This window comes from Crocodylus siamensis, chromosome 14 (genome assembly GCF_052110815.1).
Source record: "Crocodylus siamensis isolate JL-2025a chromosome 14, ASM5211081v1, whole genome shotgun sequence".
NCBI lineage: Eukaryota > Metazoa > Chordata > Crocodylia > Crocodylidae > Crocodylus > Crocodylus siamensis.
In genome coordinates this window covers 19837462-19856207 of record NC_143408.1, presented here as the reverse complement: position 1 = coordinate 19856207, position 18746 = coordinate 19837462, and the positions used below count along the sequence as shown (strand labels likewise).

Sequence of the window (18746 nt, the reverse complement as noted above, 5' to 3'; positions counted from 1 at the left end):
AGGAAATAATTACAAACAAGATTTCTGTAGGAGAATTTGAGTTAGGCACTATCAGGGGTCATGTTACACATGTGTACACACACACACTTCAGTGCAGCCTCATTATTATGGCCTGCATCCATGCTGGGCAAAAACACTCTGTAGATTCAGTGGAGGAAAAAAAAAAACCTAATAGGGAACCCCCTCTGAACATCTAGCCACGTCACAAGACTGTGAATTTCCCAGAAACTTCAATTTTAGAGGAAAAAAAGCATGTGGGAGCAATTCCAGACACCAAAACCACCTCATTTCAACATTTCCACTGTGAAAAATTAGGAGTGTTCCCCTTGGAAATCATCTTTCCTCTCTAACTTTTAAACACTTTTACTAATAATATACAGGGGGAGGGGAGCCAAACTGGAATGTTTAGATTTGTCGAAACAAACTGCTCTGATCCAATATGGAGGGTTTTTTTTTTTAATCATTTCCTGGAGAGTTTTTATGTTTTCTGGTTCCCTTTCTAATCAGAACAGGAAAAAAACAAATCTCATAATATGAAAATCCTTCATGCAGCTCAAATGTTTAGTTTAAACAATGCATGAAGCTGTAGCCCCAGGAGCTGCTGGGAGATAGATCCACCCCACCTCCCAGTATAAATCAATGGAAAATACCACCTCAAAAGGTACAAAACCAAGTTGGTCATGAGTGAAGCAAAGCATGCCGGGCACCGTTCCCAAGAGCCAGCCCCATGCTCAAGCACCAGTGAAATCCCACTTCAGGTCTCAAGCACGATCGATGCCACTGGTTCATTCACAGACCTCATGCTGGGTCCCAGGGGTGTGACTGGCACCCAAGTCCCAGAGGCAGGTTTTTTGTGGTTTTTTTTTTTTTTTTTTTTTTCCAAATTGCAGCTTTGCTTTCCAGCTATACAATGGAAACTCAAAGTACAAAAACACAAATCACCCGGATTGGAATAATGATATTCCTTTTTTATTATTATTATCATCAAGTGTCATTACCTTGCTGGGCCCTTCCTCAGCAAATCATTATTTCAGCTGATTGGAAAGTAGTGTTGAAAGACCAGGTTCTCCAGCACAATTTTCTTCATATCCTATTAGTTGCAATACAATTACAGTGAATACATCAATTCTTAGTCCCAGCAGCTCCTGGAAGCAGCCACCTATTAAAAAGCTGGCTTATTAATGGAATTGTACATCCAGGATTAATCGGCTTGTGTTGGCCATTTACATTTCTCATTCCACAAGTGCTTTTGTTTGCTTAATAGTCTGAAGTAGCTTGAAAGTGATACAACTGAAAGCTTCTTCCAATTGTGGCGCACATCACTGGTACATTTAGTATCTCTTCCCTGATCTCATTCGAACACCGCTCCAGGATAAAGCCTGGCATGTGCCACATGGAAAATACATACAGCAGCAGAACAAGAGGCAGCATGGGAAGAGCAGGGAAGGGGATTTGAGACGTGATGTCTCCAGTAGCAGATGGGATACTGACAGTGAACTAAGATAGGGAATCAAATCAGATAAGCAAGATGAATCCTTAAGGACAGAAAGCACCACTGTTATGATGGTCTAGTTTGATATAGGTGGTCAGACACTGAGCAAACAAGGTGATAGCTTGTTAAAGAGGCATGCCAATAGATAATAAATGCTCTGGGTTTATCAATGATACACATGTGCTGTGGGTTTGAGGTTCGGCTTCCCACCCTTGACTCAAATGGTTACCATCTGGCTGGGCAGCAGTGGCCACTAGTATTGAAAAGTCTTTAAAAAAGAGGAGGCAGCTGGAGAGGATGGTTGTGGGGGGTTGTCTAGGAACAGGGCATCCTGCATCTGTGCAGGGAGTTGGACTGGATGACCCTGGAGGCCTATTCTGCCCCTGTCAAACCATAATTAACACTAAGCGCTCAGGCCCCGGGAAGAGTGCTATGAAAATACTAGGAAATGGAATATAAGCAGAGAAGCAGCATGCTGTGCACCCCTGCAGCTCAGTTCCTTGCCATGGCTGGAATGGGGTGAGCAATTGGTCCTTGCAAGTCCAGGTGGGGACAGAGGGATTGGAAGAAGACCCTGCTAGACATTGCTGCTTGTCCTTAATAACTAGCACTAGTTGAGAGATGTTTCTTCCCCCGTCACGCCATGCCATCCTCCAACAGCGGGCATGGGAGATGGCAGCCAAGTACTTGGGTTCACCTCATGGCTCTTGCACTGGTTCACTCTGAGAATCCAGACCAAGCTTTAAGACCCTGTTTGCACAAGAACGTAACAGTGGTTTTCCCTAAGATGCAATGTTAAACCAGTTCAGGCAAATCACTCACATGGGTGCCCTTCATTCTGTGTAAACTAGGCTTACTTTGGCTTAGCTTAAAAGTCACTACCAAACTGGTTTAAGCTAAACTAAAAGAAGTCTGAAATGGAAAGGTCCACCCACCGGGACGCACCTGTTCAGTACCGTCAACTGAACATCCCATGCAAGCCAAGCCAGCAGGATGCTCTCAAGCAACCCGAGCCTAAAGCTATGTCTCCCCACTGCTAAAGTGGAAGTAATGACAGGAGCTTGTTAGGAATCTCGCCACATGCATCTTTTTGTTGGCTGGGCCAGCACCCAAACCATGCATGGGAAAGGGCCAGAATAAAAAAACAAAAAGCTCTGCAAACATTTCAGATGTGTCCTGACAGACAGTTCTGGCATCTTCACAACAACAGTGTTTGGGGTTTTATGTATTTATTTTCATTTTTTAATTGTAAGCTAAGAAAAAAATCTTAAAAAAACAAAACAAAACCAAAAATAGAAAATATTTCAAAATCATTGTATCACTGTGAGCAATCTGGTCTTAGATTTTCAGGGCGCAGGTATTTGGCTAGGCCTGTGCAAAGCGGCTAGCGTTCACTTCAGATTTGGCTGATTCAGGGGACAGTGATTCAATTTGGTGATTCGAATCACTGTCCCGAACCGATTTGGCCGAATCTGATTCAGAGATTCGGCTGCTGCCAAATCTCTGAAATCAGGCAGGCCCCCCCCACAGCCTGGCAATGGCTGCCCTGCCCGCCCCAGCTCCCGGCTCCTCGGGGAAAAAAAAATCCCCGGTTCAGAGGGTGCTGCCACGCAGGCGGGGCAATCCCTGCTGCCCCCCACTGCCCCATGCTGCGTGGGGGGGGCTCTGCCACAAGCCCCCTGACCTGTCCCCATGGCTGCCCCACCTACTGCAGCTCCGGCCCTTTAAGAAAAAAACCCGCCACACTCACTGCTTCTGCCGGGTGGGGGAGCGATTCCCACCGCCCCGTGCCACATAGGGGGCTCCTCCACGAGCCCCCAAAGAGTCAGACCTGGCCTGGGCAGGGCACCCATGGGGGGGGCTGGGGGAGTGAGGGGCGGTCAAAGGGCTCGTGCAGAGCCCCCCATGCGGCACAGGGCACTGGGGGGGCAACGACAATTGTCCCCCCCCCCGGCAGCACCTGGTGAGCACCAGGGCTTCTTTTTTTTTAAAGTACTGAGCTGCAGCAGGTGGGGCAGATGTGGGGGGGCTGGGGGAGTGGGCAGGGATCAGGGGCTGGCAGGGGACCCCCCATGGCCCCTTCCCCAGCCCCCTACTTACCAGATTGGAGTCAGCTCCAGCTCCCTGCTGCAGCCAGCAGGGACTGCCTGAATCATCACCACTCTCTGAATCTTTTCTGAAGACTCAGAGAACTTTGAATCAATTTGGACCTTTAAATTGGCCCCCCGATTCGATTTGGATTCGGCCACTGAATCAGGCCGAATCTCCTCCGAATCGGATCACCACCCGAAGCTTCACACACCCCCAGCATTTGCTTTGTGAACATTTCTGGCATTTGCACTTTGGCTGGTAGTTTGAGATGTTAAACTTTTTTTTTCCAAATCTCAACAATTCTTAGGACGGATGACCCATTCCCTGCCCACATTTACTAACAAAGACAGTTATCTAGCAGGGCTGGATCTTGGCTGTTAACAAAATGTTTGAGCAGGGCTTTGAGATTTTTGGATGAAAGCCCTGATCCAAGTGCCCACAGAGGCCTGACATACTTGCTGAGGGATGGAGATAGATGACCAGGGTAAAAGAGAAGGGGAGAAAAAAAAACAAAACACTTAAGCTTCATGAATAAAGCAGAAGAATACTTCATCTCCGAGAAGAAAAGGGGATGCGTGTGTCTATGTTCTTCACCTAACGCTGCATTCCCGCCTCCTTGTGCTCCAGTGAGCTGCACATAAAAGCCCGTGCTACAAACAGATCCAAATGAGTTTCCTTCACCTCCCCCCCGCCCCGAGCAGGGAGGTCTCTTCAGGCCATGACTGATGGACACCGACAGAATATTAAGCCCCAAACTGCCATTCCCAGCCACTGCCTCTGTTGTTAAAGCAAAAGGACTGTCGTCTCCCAGGGATGATATTCCTGTGGCAGCAAAGTCAATGCATGTTGAAGCATTGTAATGTAGTATGACTTTTCCCTTTAATGGAATTTTTCTAGCCCACTAGGAAAAAAACGGCTCCATTAACCATACTACAAAGGCTCCTACTTATTAGTATTTTAGAACAGCGGCGAAAACATTTCTTGAATCTAATTATTGCTGACAAATATGAAAATTGAAATCAAAGTTAAATTTTCAGCTACAGTGCCTCATACAGCCACCGCTTGCCCGCGCCTGACTATTGCATCAACACATTCATTCAGCCGATGACTCCACAACAGATTGATATTGCCTGCCCTCCTCCCAAGCCCTATAAGTTTTGAAGCATTAACTCTGACATATTCATCTCAACAGTCGGTGCCGAGTAACTAACTTTATGTTTCTCTGTTGCATGTGCTTGATGGATCTCCAGGTGAGCAGGGGGACGGCGGGGTGGGGGGGAGAAAGCAGCTGGGTACACTTTTCTCTTTGCACCTTCTATCCGGCCCTCATTTTAATAGAAGAGGGTTTTAAATGGTTCAAATTTCTCCGGGTCCAGAAGAACCCAAGGGGGAAGGGGAAATGCTTCGTCAACATATTTCCTCCCCCCCCGCAAACATACTGTAAAAATCAATCCCTTTTGTCATTTAGCTCTGCTTGTACAAATGTTTAATGGATGTCAAGGGAGCTAATGATTGCTGCTAGGAAATTCATTTTAGATTTGCTATTTATAAAGTCCTCGCTGCTCAGGTGGGAAATTAACATAAGGAAGTGGGGGAGAAACCAAAAAACAGGGCACGGGAGATGGCAGGCTGTGGGGCCAGCTCATGCCAGGAGACCCAATGGCGTCTGGTCGCAAAGGGCTTGGTTTACAGGAGCGCAACAGAGAACAGGGACCCTGGGTTTGCTACAGCGGAAGTAGGTGCCTCTTGCGTCCCAGCTTTGTTGAGGCTGAACCTGGGGCAGGCACTTCCAGGAAGGCCTTTGGCAAGAACCGGTGGTTGGGAAGCAGAAGGGCGTTCAGAGGCAGCACCGGGGCTACGTTTGCAGGCTCCCGTCCATATTTACAGGAGCTCTCCCTGCCCCTCTCATCCATGCACGCACATGCACGTGTGCACGCATGCTTCCTCTCCTCCCAGCCACGGGGAGGGGTGGGGGGGAGCAGGAGAATCCACAAATTAGTTAACTCTCTTTGGAGTGCCCAGGCTGCCAGTTGGACAGAAACGGACAGCTGTACGTTGGCTCATTGCCTCTCGTGGGATCCCGTCATCTGCCCAACACATCTTAGAGCCGCCGAGTGCTGGCTGGATCCCCAAAGCAAACAGCCTGCAAGGAAAGATCTCTTCATACCACCGCAGAGCTCCCAATCCATCCCGACCCAGACCACGGCATCCCTCCGCACGCATCAGAAGCAGCTGCAGGTCTGAAATACTTTAGCCATCTCCCCCCTCTTCTTTTTTCCCCGCTATCCTCTCTAGACTTCTGTCCTGAATACTCCATCTGTTATCTCTGGATTAACTGCAAATCTCCTTTGATTACCCAGCCACTGCTGAAAGAGACAACCTGTTGCCACGTGTTTGATTACTGAATCCCAGGGGAGTTCCCATTTGTAATACAGCCAGATCCAGTACAGTCAGCATTACATGTACAGTCATTGAGTTGCTAATTCATTGTCTCAGACGTTGCTTTTCACTTTCTGGTTTTTCAATAATAAGCTTCGTATGAAGCCCTTAAGCTTCTGAAATAAGCTGAAAACCACTTTTCTAACCATTTACATAAACACAAGTAGATCAGAAGGAATAATCATAGTTTATGCATTATTTGGGGGCTTTGGAGCCGGCTGCTAATGCGATGTCAGGTTTTGAAGCCCGGAAAGTACAATGGGAAATATTGACGTGCAGAAAGGCAGCACAAAGGTAAACAGTAAATAATACAATTTCTACTGGTGTATCCAATGACAGCTGGCCTTGGTTTCCTGCTTATGCCAGCCTCTCACCAATGATGCTCCCAGCCAGCTTTGTTCTTAAGTATACCTCATTAGGAGATATGTCACTCGCATAAGATCCAAGCATTCCTCCATGCCAAACAAGATTGATGTTTTCTCACTCTTTCACCAATTAGTGGAGAGCGGTGTTGGCTCTGGAACTCGACACAGCAAAAAAGTTTGAGACATGCAGCCTTGTGATCTTTAAATGCCATCTGCGCTGCAAAAGGGGACTGCAGCTTTAAAAAAGGGGTTGGGGGGCAGGGGGGCAGCAGGAAAACCCACAAGGAATCCAGTGTCACTCGATGGCTTTCCCCTGGCACGGAAGCAGCAATTTTAAGAGGACGGTGTGATAGTAATTAAGGAATGGAATTAATTTCCCTTCCAGCATCCCCTCACTCTCACACTTAGCTCATGGCTTGCACTAGGCGCGCCTCCATCATGCTTTCCAGCAGAGCTGATCTGAAATGTTTTGCAAAACTAGGGGGAGGGAGGGAAAGATGAAAAATTTCTGGCTGCGTCGAAATCTGAACATTTCAGAAGTGTCTCAGTCTGGAGGAAAAAAAAAAATCATTAAAAATGGAACAAAGTATTTTGATCTTGTCAAAACATCCTGTTTTGATAGTTCTGGAATGGAATATTTTGATTTGCTTCTCGGCTTTGAAAGAACTTTTCAAAACAGAATTTGTTATATAGAAATATTTTCAACTGTTATGTAGGTTCAAAAACATCAGCCCCAATTTTTCCACTCCCCCCCAAATGTATTTCCAGAGAAAATGTCAAAGCTCCCACCCCTTCAATCATTTTTAGAATGAGAAAAAATAGTTTAAAAAAAAAAAAAAAAAAAAATCACTGACTGTCCCACAAAATGAGTGCCCAGCACAGCTCCGCTTCTTAATGTTTAGGATTTCCTACACATTAAAGCCTTGGCACCTTGAGAGCTCAGGACTGAGGACTTGTATTAGTTTTTGTAACAGTAACGCTGGCAGACTCCAGACAGTCCTGGTGCTGGGAGCTGCACAAACACACACTGGGAGAAAGTCTGTTCTCCAGGAAGGTTTCAGTCTTAATGGGCATAACAAAGGCAGGAGGGTTTCATCCCCATTTTACAGATGGATGAACTGAGGAAGAGGATGACTTTCCCAAAGTCACACAGTGGCAGAGTCTGGTAATGAATTGAAAATGGCCACGTTCTAGTCCAGAGCCGTCGGAGCAGGAGGCTCCTTCCCTCCAACTTCCAGCTCTAGCCAGTCCATGATATGGGCTTGACCTGAAAACCAACAGCTCTGGATGAACTCAGTGGCACTGGGCCCCTGTGGAAACCAGCCTGGTAACCTCCAGCATCGTTTTTACAGCCCCTTTCCCGAATGCCAGCACCTTGCAGGAATGCCAGCTTTTGGGGCTTACAATAACTTTGCACTACCTTCATCTAAACCCCCTACCTCCCACGCATGTCAAGTGGGAAACGGTGCCCAGCACAGCCAAAACGTGGGTTCAGGCCCTTTCAACTCGGCAAGAGAGATCTTCGTTTCAACTGGAGCTCGATGCTGGCAGGTGGACAAAGCCCGGCTCTCGTTTCCTAGGGAAAAGGGAGAAAGCCCTGCCAGCTCCAGTCTCTGTGCCCTCGGTGCTTTAAAAGAAATAGTCGAACACCCCATAATTTATTCATGTTGATTCGCTGGGATCCTGGCTGCCATACACAGCTGCTACAAAGCTCTCACCTCCCGCTCGGAGCCGCAGCCTTCTCATCTGGCATTAGCTCTGCATTAAAACTTGCTCTGAAGGCCTGTTCCGGCTCCTCCTGATTAGTAAGCCAGGCATGCAGAAGGTGGAGGAGGAGGAGGAAGGAAGAGTGGGGGGGAGGATGCCAAGAACTGAATATTGTCTTTAGCGAGAACAGTTGATGGGACAAGGGGGTCAGAGGGCCAATTAATTTAAAACAGCTTTCAGCGTCCGACATATTAACTGTGAGCGCATCAAAAATCTATGATATCCTTCTTGGCAGGAGATAACAGAGAGTGGTGAAGACATCACCTCTGATTTATTATTAACAAAGAGCAAGGTGTGTGCTTCTGTGAGGGAAAGGGAGGCCGGCCGGCGTCTTCGTGCTGCTGGAGCTGCCGCTCCTGACCGTGCGGGGAAGGTGGCTCTCGCCAGGGCTTCCCAACGCTGCAGGAAGAGGCCCCTAATGGAGAAGGGACCCTGTGCCTTCCAGCCACCGCGGCCGTGGCTGCCCTGGGGATTACTGTGCTCCCTCTGGATGTGCAGCGGGAAGAAAGAGGACTGGTTATTCCTCTACCACCTGATCCTGAATCCCTTTGCTCAAGGTGCATTCCTCGGGAAGTTGGAGGGAGAGGTTTTCCCTTCTTGAGGGGGTGCAGGGCTGGATACCAGGACTCTGGGGTCCTATTCCTGGACCCGAGGGAAAGGTTAATCTAGCAAATAAGAGTATCAGACAAAGACTGAATGACTGCATTCAGTTCTTGGAGGCAGTAGAAGAGAGAGATATGGCAGCTAGAGTACACGTATGGGAGCCAGGATGCCTGGGGTTTAGTCCCAGCTTTGCAAACAACTTGGTAAGCCATTCTGGATAATGACTTCACTTCTCATAACAGGCACCACCCTCACCCCCATCTCCACCCCCACTTCTAACATAGCCACATCCTGACTGCTGGCAACATACCCCACCCTGGGTCTTCTCTCTGTCATAACTCAAGCTCCATTTTCATTCCTGGTGTCCGCACTTAGCTCTTGCTCCTCTGCCCCTAACCATGTTTTCCTCCACCCTGGAGCCATTTCCCATCCTTTCAGGACCAGCTGCTAGTGTAAGTAAGGAGAAGTGTGTTGACTTCTGGATCCTAGAGCCAGCCCCTACCCCTTCACAAAAGGAGACTCGCTGCCACTTCTAAGAGTGAGACTTGGAGGGGGCCCAGAGGTGCAAGGGCCCAGTGTTGCTTCCACTGCAATCAGTAAGAGTCCTGGCATTGTACTGAGTGGGAGAAAGCCAGATATGGGCTGGACACAGAGGCAGCACAAGGCCTGTGCTGCAGTAAATTTTCACTTAAGTCCCAAGAGCTGAAGCCCTGCAGAGGGGCAAATGGCAGCCAAAAGGAGCGGAGGGAGTCTTTTTTTTTTTAGCTGCCGTGTCTCACAAGTTAGAGAAGAGGGAAAGAAAAGCAAAGGCAGAAGACTCTTGCCCAGGACCCCTCTGGCTACTGGGAAGGGTGAGCCCACACCAGCCCTGCTAACAGCTCCCAGACCCAAGCACGAGTTCTTGGGAAGCAGGCAAGCACATCGTCTCCTCCTACTCCCTGCCGGTTTATCACAGAACATTGCAAGTTGCAACCCCTGCTAGCATGACCTAGATCTGTCAACTGATCAATTTTTCCCCCCATAGGAAAAAAAATAAGGAAAAATAAATAAGGAGATATTACAGATATATATAAGCAAGCTAAAGCAACAAGAAAATAAATGAACTGAGCACTTATAACACTGAATGTGGCTGTTGCATATAGCAGGGCTGGCAAAGCCATGGCCATGAGGGCGACATGCTGCTCTATACAACCAGGGAGGCTGTGGGGTAAGCAGCAGCTTTTCCTGGCAGCAGGCTGTCCTGCTGTCCCATAAGCAGCTGTGGACAGGACTAAATGGCCCCCACTCTAAAGCAGTCCAGGGGCTCCCCCATTCCTATGGAACCAGAGTAAATCAGACCAGAAGGGCCATTGAGAGGGCATCTAGCCCAACCGCTACTCAATGCAAGATTGTCCCCGTCTGAGCCACCCCAGGCCAATGGGATAGGGGCAGACATGAGCATCTTTCTGTTCCCTTCGTGCCACACCATCTCTAGGAAACAGGCCACATCTCCCTTGCTGGGGTTTCACCACCGGTTTCCGCCTCCCCTTGCTGCACGCAGCTGAGAGTCTGCCTCTACCTGTAGGGCTTTGGCCATGAAAATAGAAGGATCTTCTCAGTGCTGGTGAATAATGGCCGAGCAGCAGCTCAAAGCCCTGCACACAGACACTGGGCATCTCCTCTGTGGGCGGGGAAGGAATTCTCCTCACCCGGCCCTTGCACTAACCGCAGCGGGAGAGCAACTTGGCAGCACCTAGCAGCTGGCCTTATCCGTTCGCAAGAGATGTAGTCCTCCCACATGAAACACTCCAGTGGAAGAGCACTGGATCTTCTGGATCCTTGGGAATATAGCCCATGACCTGGTGATCCGAGGGAAAACATCCAGGAGAGGGCAGGCCTGATGGAGGAGGAGATGCCAGCACTTTTCATGATCAGAGGTCAGGAAAACATGATCAGAGGTCAGGAAAACAGATCTTACAATGACAGGCTGAGAGCCATGGGACTCTTTAGCCTGGAAAAGTGCAGGCTCAGGGGTGATCTGATGGCCACCTATAAGTTTATCAGGGGTGACCACCGGGATCTGGGGGAGCGTCTGTTCACCAGAGCGCCCCAAGGGATGACGAGGTCGAAGGGTCACAAACTCCTGCAAGACCGTTTCAGGCTGGACATAAGGAAGAATTTCTTTACTGTCCGAGCCCCCAAGGTCTGGAACAGTCTGCCAGCGGAGGTGGTTCAAGCGCCTACATTGAACACCTTCAAGAGTAAATTGGATGCTTATCTTGCTGGGATCCTATGACCCCAGCTGACTTCCTGCCCTTTGGGCAGGGGGCTGGACTCGATGATCTCCCGAGGTCCCTTCCAGCCCTAATGTCTATGAAATCTATGAAATCACTTCAAACAGGGATGTATAATTTTTATACTACCACTCCCATCTTCAGCAGTGTCAAAGTAAAAGTTGTATTCAGGAAGAGCTGCCTGGATTGGAGATAAAGCATTAGTGCAGTTAATGTCTTGGGGCTGTCTCTGGACTCCATGCACAGGTGAGGGGTTTGGGGCGGGGGGATTAAGAAAGAAAAAGGGTTTTGTCAGCAAAAAAATTTGCATCATACAAGCAAGTGTGTTCGAAAGTCACTGGCACAGTCTGACTTCTGTCTTGATCCCAAGTGCACAGAACTTGCATCCAAAAATCGACGGGGAAGAGCAGCCAAAATGCACATCACATCCCCATCAAGCTTGGTGGTAGTTAGGCAGGTGACATACCAGTTTCACTGCCCACCATTCCCTCATCCCACCCCTGTGCTCTCTGCCTGTGTCCATCTATGGCTCAAGGCTACAAGCCCTCTGGGACAGGCACCAGCTTTTTGTTCTCTGCCTGAAAAATACCTAGGATAGGTATGTGGGGAGGGAAGGGGGGACTGGGACCTGTAGGTATCACGGGACTACAGACACTAAAAGTGAACCCAAAGCATCGGGTTGCACAAACCAACCTCCTTTATTGGTACAGTAGTGCAGAACGGCACAGCCAGGGCAGCCTTCTTGCACACACCTTTCCTGCCAGCCAGCCCTATCACTGTAGCATACCAGCACCGTATACTATACACGCAACCGAATTTACTGCTGCTGCAAAGGAACAGTATTCTCACCCATCCCATCATTACAAATGGGGGAACTGAAAAACAGAGCAGTGAAGTGAGATGTGCAGGTACGATGTTTCATACCTGGAGTCTAGTAGAGCAGCAAACTAAACTCACAGCTTCTGAGACCCGGGCCTGCTCCTTAGAGCCCAGATCCCGCTTCTCAATGCAGCCGTGTCCCAAAGGTGCCCTTGTTGTGGCAAGAGGACTATTTAGTCCTCGTTTTCTCTGCTGGATCTATCACAGATGCCAACTAACCCCGTTTGTTGCTTACTCCGAGGTGCTAACTAAATGCAGTGCCTCTGGAAAGCAACAAGAATGCCAGATGCTCGACAAGTCTAAAAATCCAGGCACTGACCACGCAAGACAGTGCTCTTTTTCTTTTATGTGCTGCATATAATTGGGTTATCTAATCCTGTAAATATTAATATGATTATTACTGTTATCATCTGTTAAACAGCTATGGTCAGCTGTTGGGGTGAATATCAAGTTTTATTGACTTAAGTGGTAAATATTGACCAAAGCGAAGCCAAGTTTAATATTTTTCTCCAGAGACAATAAATCTTGATATTCACACAGAAAAGTCGATACTTGTAATTTATTTTATTTTTTTGTTGTTTTATATGCATTCAACAGTACAGTCATCACTCTCAGCAAACTGCCAGAGGAGCTCTCCCTTCCTCTTGTAAACCCAGCCCTCCTGAAAATGCCACATACCAGGTTTTCTGCCAAAAGTGATGCATGTGTTACCCCCTGTGAACAAGGGTGACAGGCCCCCATCCCTGCCCAATCCACAGAAGACTCAACCCTCTTGTGACCCAGGTGAGGATTTTGGGCCCCATTTCTCTAGCTGTAGCAACTCTTGCTCTATACTATGGAGGTCTCTGGTGGGTTAGCCAAGGTAGCAGGCACCGTATAGAAAGCAGAGCAGATTTACACCTTATAGGCTAACTTAGAGATGTATAGGCACTACATAACAATGAGGGCTAGACTTATGCTGGGAGGTGGCTGAACTATTGACAGTGGTCTAGAAAGGCCCAAAACTAAATTTTGGGAGACAAATATTGTTTGGGGAAAAAAAAAAAAACTATTTAAAAAGAAATCCACCTCTGAGCCTTCGCTACCATGGACCTCTTATTCCAAATCCCCAGATTTTCATAGATGCCTAATGTGGCTTGGCTCTTCATGAAAATCTGGCCTATATCTGGCAGCTGCGGGCTGCTGTTCTCTGTGGATCTGCTCCACATGCTGATTTACCCAGTTCATTAGATACTTATTACAAACTTAACCATTTTTTTTTTGGCTAGTGAATCACCCATAAATCAATCAATGCATCTGTGTGTAGCTAGCAAATAGTCTGGACAAGTAATTTATGGTGTATAGGTCATCTGCAAACAGTTCCCCTAGAATGAGCAGTATTATTATGCATGGTGTGCAATTGGTCACTAAAGGCCACATGGTCTCCTTTCTGCTCCCTGATTGGATGATAGCTTTTTCAACCAGAGCAACAATAAATTTTCAAGACTAAATTTGAAGAAAAATCAAATTTGCAGAACTGCTGCAATCTGTGTACATTCTCACAAATACAAACCGATTGTCAACTACTCCTAAGTTACCCGACCCTATGATTCACAGCAACACCATCTCTAGGCTTTTTACTTCCAGACATGCTCACACAACAGTTTCTTTACTAGGGGGTTGGCTGTTAATTCAAGGACTCCCTGTAACTAGGTGAATGACCTGGAGTATTGATAAGCTGCTGCAGAGGGCAGCACAGATCTCTCAATCTATCCAGCCTTTGAAACTAGATTTGGATGGCAAACAGTTTCCTGACACTGTGAGGTTGTTGTGCTCTCAAACTTTCCCCCTCCTGAATTAGGAAGACACATCAAAAATCACAAACACTTTCATGAACCAAATACCCGAAAAGAGTGCCATCTGGGTCAATCCAAATGTTGCATTTTGATTTTGACAACGTGACATTTTTTACATGTTAGATTTTCTGGCAGAGTAACACTTTCTTAGATGAAAAGTAATTTGGGTTTAAAAACTGGGGCTCTGGGTTTTTTTTTTTTTTTTTTTTTAATGTCAAAAGAAGACCAGAAAAAGAGGCTGGGAAATTCCTCAAACCAGTATGCAGTTCCTGTTTTAATTAACTAGCATTTTCCAACCAAAAAAAACTGTAGAAAAATTACAGCCCAGGTCATCCTGCACAGTAATTAGATCTCTCAGAAGTGCCATTTGGACTTTTTCTGGGTCATTACCGAACTTGGCGTCACCACTTCTACGATCCTTGCAATGACTCAGCAACGCCAGTTAAGTTACTTCTTGCAACCACGTCATACACCGACGGCTCCTCTGGCTCGGGAAGGCTGAACTCAGCCCAGAATGGATCCTCGGTGCAGCAGACGAGAAGCGGGCCCCCCACAGTGACTTCCCTCCTCCGGGATGCAGGGTCTCAGACCGTCCCTGGCCCATGCCACAAGCGGATCTGGTTTGGGACTCTGCTGGTGCTGGAGAGCCGAGCGAACTCTGCCTGGTGCTTAGGAAGGGATCTTTTGAGGGGCGATGTGAATGCATCCTCCCATGGTTTTGCTGCTAAGAATTTCACCAGCCCTCACCTGCGCGCACCGACAAGGGAGAGGGATTTCTAGGAGCAGAACACGAGATCACGGGAAAAAGAACAAAAGGCAGAAGCCAAATAAAACTGATCAGAAAGCATTAAGAGAGACAAATCCTCAGGAGACAAAATGATCCATTCGCTAGCAGGGCTGGGGAGGGGAGCAGCTGCCTCCTTTGGAGACTGAGTCGATGGCAGGAGCCCAGGAGGTGCCTGCTTATGGGACTGCTCTTTCTCCATTTCACTGACTCCTTGGAAATCAGAATCTCCTCCTAATCAACCGCAGCTCGTGGAGCAGGCCAGAGCCCTGGGGAGCTAATCACCTCCCTTCCCCCTACTCATCGCCACTAATCAGCTCCGATTCCCAGGAAATTCTCACACACACACACCGGGCTTGGAAGCAAGGAGCGAGAAGTGGAAGGGCTCCAAGGGACGGTCAAGGGGAGAGTTACCAACCTGCTGCTGGCACTAGCCACCTTTGCAGCAGGCAGGAAAGCAGCAGCCCTGGCCAAAGGAGCAAGCTTAAAGAAAAATGCCTCAGCATGTGAACTGCATCCTAAGTAACCCCAGCGGATCAATGAGCAGGGGCGGGGGGCTGTGGAGCAGCCTGAGCCTGCCTGGGAGGGGCACGGTTTGGCCCAGAGGGATTGTGGCCAGGCTAAGGTCTCCTCCCCTTGCTTCCCCCTCTCCTTAAATGAGAGAAATATATAACATGCTTCTCAACTCTGCTAAATCCTTGCCCAACCAGCACCCAGATTACAGGCAGCTATTTTTATATCTGATTTCAGAGTTCAGTGAGAGAGCGAGTGACAGCCATCGCTGGGACAGGGCGCCTAGCTCCCCCCGCCGTGACCCACTGAGAGCTACTGATGGGATTCAACGTGTTCAGAGAGCAACTCATGGCCCAGCAGCTCCACAGATGCGGCCTCACAGCCACATGCTCTCAGAGCTGCCAGGCAAGGGGAACGGTGCCCAGTGGCAGGGTCGCTTTATTCGACCTGATGGGCTCCTGTTGCAAGGGACCCATTTGCCCCAGGAGGTTCAAACACACACGGGTGCCTCGGCTTTGCCATTGCATTGATTTCTTATGTAAATCACATGCTGCCTGCTGGTTCACACCAAGTCAGGAGCATGGCTCTCAGTGTCCCACACTGCAGGCGGCTCTGGTTTTACCATATCTTGGGGAAGGAGAAACGACAACAACATGCTTATCTTCTTCCATCTTGGGGCAAACCCTCAGTGGGTGTAAATCCACCATGCAAGTGGTGGACCTGCACGGCTGACAGCAGCTGAGGTCCGACTCTTGGACTTGAGAAGCATGTCTACACCGCAGCTGGAGCAGGTTTAGGTACCATGGACAGGCCTTTTCTGTAGCCAGGCCCATGTGAACTGAAGTGGGACTTGGACCAGTCAGTCCTAAGCTCTGGCCGTGTATTCACCACAGATGGAGATGTTCTGGCTGCACCAGTACACTGAATAAGCTACATTTAGGATTCAGTATGGGTTCCACCAGTCTGCCTGGGATGTTAAGCCCATACAGAGACCCATGCTGAAAGGCGCACACTCCTATACCAATGGCCAAGGCACCAAGACAGAAGCAGTCCCAGGTGTGTCCACACATGCTGCACTCACCCCTCTGAGTCGGCACAGCCGAAACCTGACCGCAACCACTCGCACCCCGAGCGCTGAAAGGGGCGTCCGTCTCAGATGCTGCATCGGGACCAATCCCGAGGCTGTGCCGGAAGTGGGGAGGGCTGGAAATTCATTTTAACCAACTGGTGCTCCCATCTCTGGAGCCAGCGGGCAGTAGGGGCAGGGCATAGAGGAGCAGCAGGGCTGCCGTCCTCACTGTTACATAACACAGCGAGCTGATCCCATGCCAGGAACGCAGCCCCCTCCACGAGACCTCGGGCAGCACCCTGCAGATAGCTGCGAGGAAACTAACTCAAGCTGACACGCTCAGCTGGGAATACATGGGCCCTTTTCTTTATTCCTCCCCAAAAATTCACCCCAAAGCTGCCTTTAACAACACACAAACCACCTCAGCATTGGCCCATGCCCCCCCAGCACCCAGACAATCACAAAAAAGCCCCTCCAAATGTTGCCCTGCCTGGCATTCATCCCCACCACCTGCCTGCCTGAGCCCAAAGGGGACTATTTGAACCCAAAGGAAGACTGCATTAAGACTTCATCAACTCAGCTCACCTCGGCGGGAGGTCAGAGAGGCTTACTAGCAAAGTATTTAATCAAATGCACGGAGTGACCTTGCCAGTGAAAGGGAGCACAAGAGCCACCCCAGAGCCACCAAGGTCCATTCTGTGATTTTCCAGCTTCCCCCCACCTACCCACAACCCGTGGGATGCACCCGCTCTCACAGAATAAAGTTGAGCTGCCCAAGATGACGGATGTTTACTGCTGGCTTCTCCCATCCCAGTTATGCAAGCACAAAGTACCACCGAACCCACTCCAGAGTAGAGATGGGGTCGGGGGGAAGTTACCAGGGCATCTTCAGATACATCTTCTAAAGTAACCAGGGGGGCAGGGGAAGTGGGGAGCTGAAGCGTGCTGCCATGGGGGCTGGCCATGATTAATAATGGAACATAATCAGCATTAACACATCTTAGCGATGTCAAAGCGGAGAGGCGCTTCTTAAAGCCTGACAGCCGGAGAATGCCAGCTCTGCTCCGCGCGCGGTGCCAGCAGCAAGCAGGGGCTGTGCGCTTCTCTCCAGACTGCAGCGTGGCTGCCAAATAGAGGAATCCCCAGAGAACTTTGCAACCAGGACTCAACGCATTGATAGCCTCTTAACTCCTAGACCATCTCCCGCGCCCTGCTCCCCGATTAAACTATTCACTCTCCCCTGCGCTGACCCCTCCCCGCTAAACAGCTGTCCACAGCCGCAGCAAATTGTCTCATCCATCGAAGGTGATTGGAGCTGCCAGCCAAAACCTTGCAGGAGAGCTACTACCGGAGGGGATCCTTTTGACCTTTCTGTTCCAGTGTGTCGCTCTTCCCCTTTTATGCCTGTTTTTAGTATCTGGGAAGTTTGGGAATCGTCCCTTGAAGTTTATTTCACCATTTTCTCTTTTTGTGATGCAAAGAATATTGGCATCATGCTATATTAGTGTGTGTGTGTGTGTACACACACGTGCACACAAATGCACACACACTGTGCATGTCTCTATAGAGAGACCCAAATAATTCACATATAGATACACATGCACATATCCCCACACCCTGTGCATCTATCTAGCTACTTATAGATGCGTGCACACACACACACACACACTCTCACATCTCTATAGCAGCAGAGTCAGATCAGTAGTATTATAGAATCAAAAGCAGCATACAACCGAGCTTTCTGGTTTATATACTCTCTCCTCCTCCTCTTCCTCCCACCTGTACAAAGCACACAGCAAAGCCAGACTTCAGGAGTCCAAACATAATATCACAGCACATCGCACGCCGAAGCCCCAGTCACTGCAGAGCAAATCGCAGCCCTACCTTGGAAGAGGAATAGAGCAGCCATCCCAGCCAAGATTGCCCAAGAGATAGAACTGTGCATTTTTGCCTGGGCTGTGTTCATCGTGGGTTATTATTGGTTTCCCCCCGCTCTCCTTCCTTCCCTTGCCCAGCCGTTCTTGCTGCTCTCAAGCTCACAGGGAGACGTTTAAATCCAGCCTTTCACTGAAGGACACCGAGCAAAAGCCGAGGGAGCGCGAGAGTGACTTCTCAGTAATTATCTCCACTCATACTCTGGCACCGAGACACATTCTACAATCTGGACGTGGACAGCCCTCCTACGCTGTGCAGTCATTGGTTCTAATCCCAGGATTGACAGAGCACCCCCCCCCCACACACACACACACACACACATACACACACACACACACGCAGAGGAATCATTTACTGAGCAAATCAGGCTAGCTGATTAAAGAGACGTGTGCATACAGAGATGAAATGACAAGCATTGCGCTGGCTCCCTTCAATAGGACTTGGAGTCTTTAAATGGCCAATTTCCATGGCTGGAGCCCTGAATGGAAGTCCCCTAACTACCCCCTACTCCTCCCCACGCACACACACACCCTGTGGAAAAGCGGCAGTGCCTGTATCAGATCATCAGGAACGTTAAAGGGATATTTTCACGCTCAGTGAAACTTTCAAACACCTGTCAAATTTAATTCATCGGCACTTATTTTCCACCCTCAGGAGGTATTGCAAGCACCACCCAAGACTTTTCCACGCGCCAGACATTC

General features: G+C 48.8%; 1 protein-coding gene across 5 annotated transcripts in view; it reads right to left on the bottom strand.

The window, feature by feature from the left end:
* NTM (neurotrimin) overlaps nt 1–18233 on the bottom strand; it is a 623570-nt gene extending 605337 nt beyond the window's left edge. For all 5 annotated transcript variants that reach the window (XR_016439146.1, XM_090027298.1, XM_090027300.1 and 2 more), the window contains exon 1: nt 17995–18233. Coding sequence is in view for 4 of the 5 variants with exons in the window: in XM_090027298.1 (XP_089883424.1) it covers nt 17995–18076 (82 nt within the window). In the remaining variant the exon portion in view is untranslated. The remainder of the gene's footprint in view (nt 1–17994) is intronic.
* Between the last annotated feature and the right edge of the window lie 513 nt (nt 18234–18746).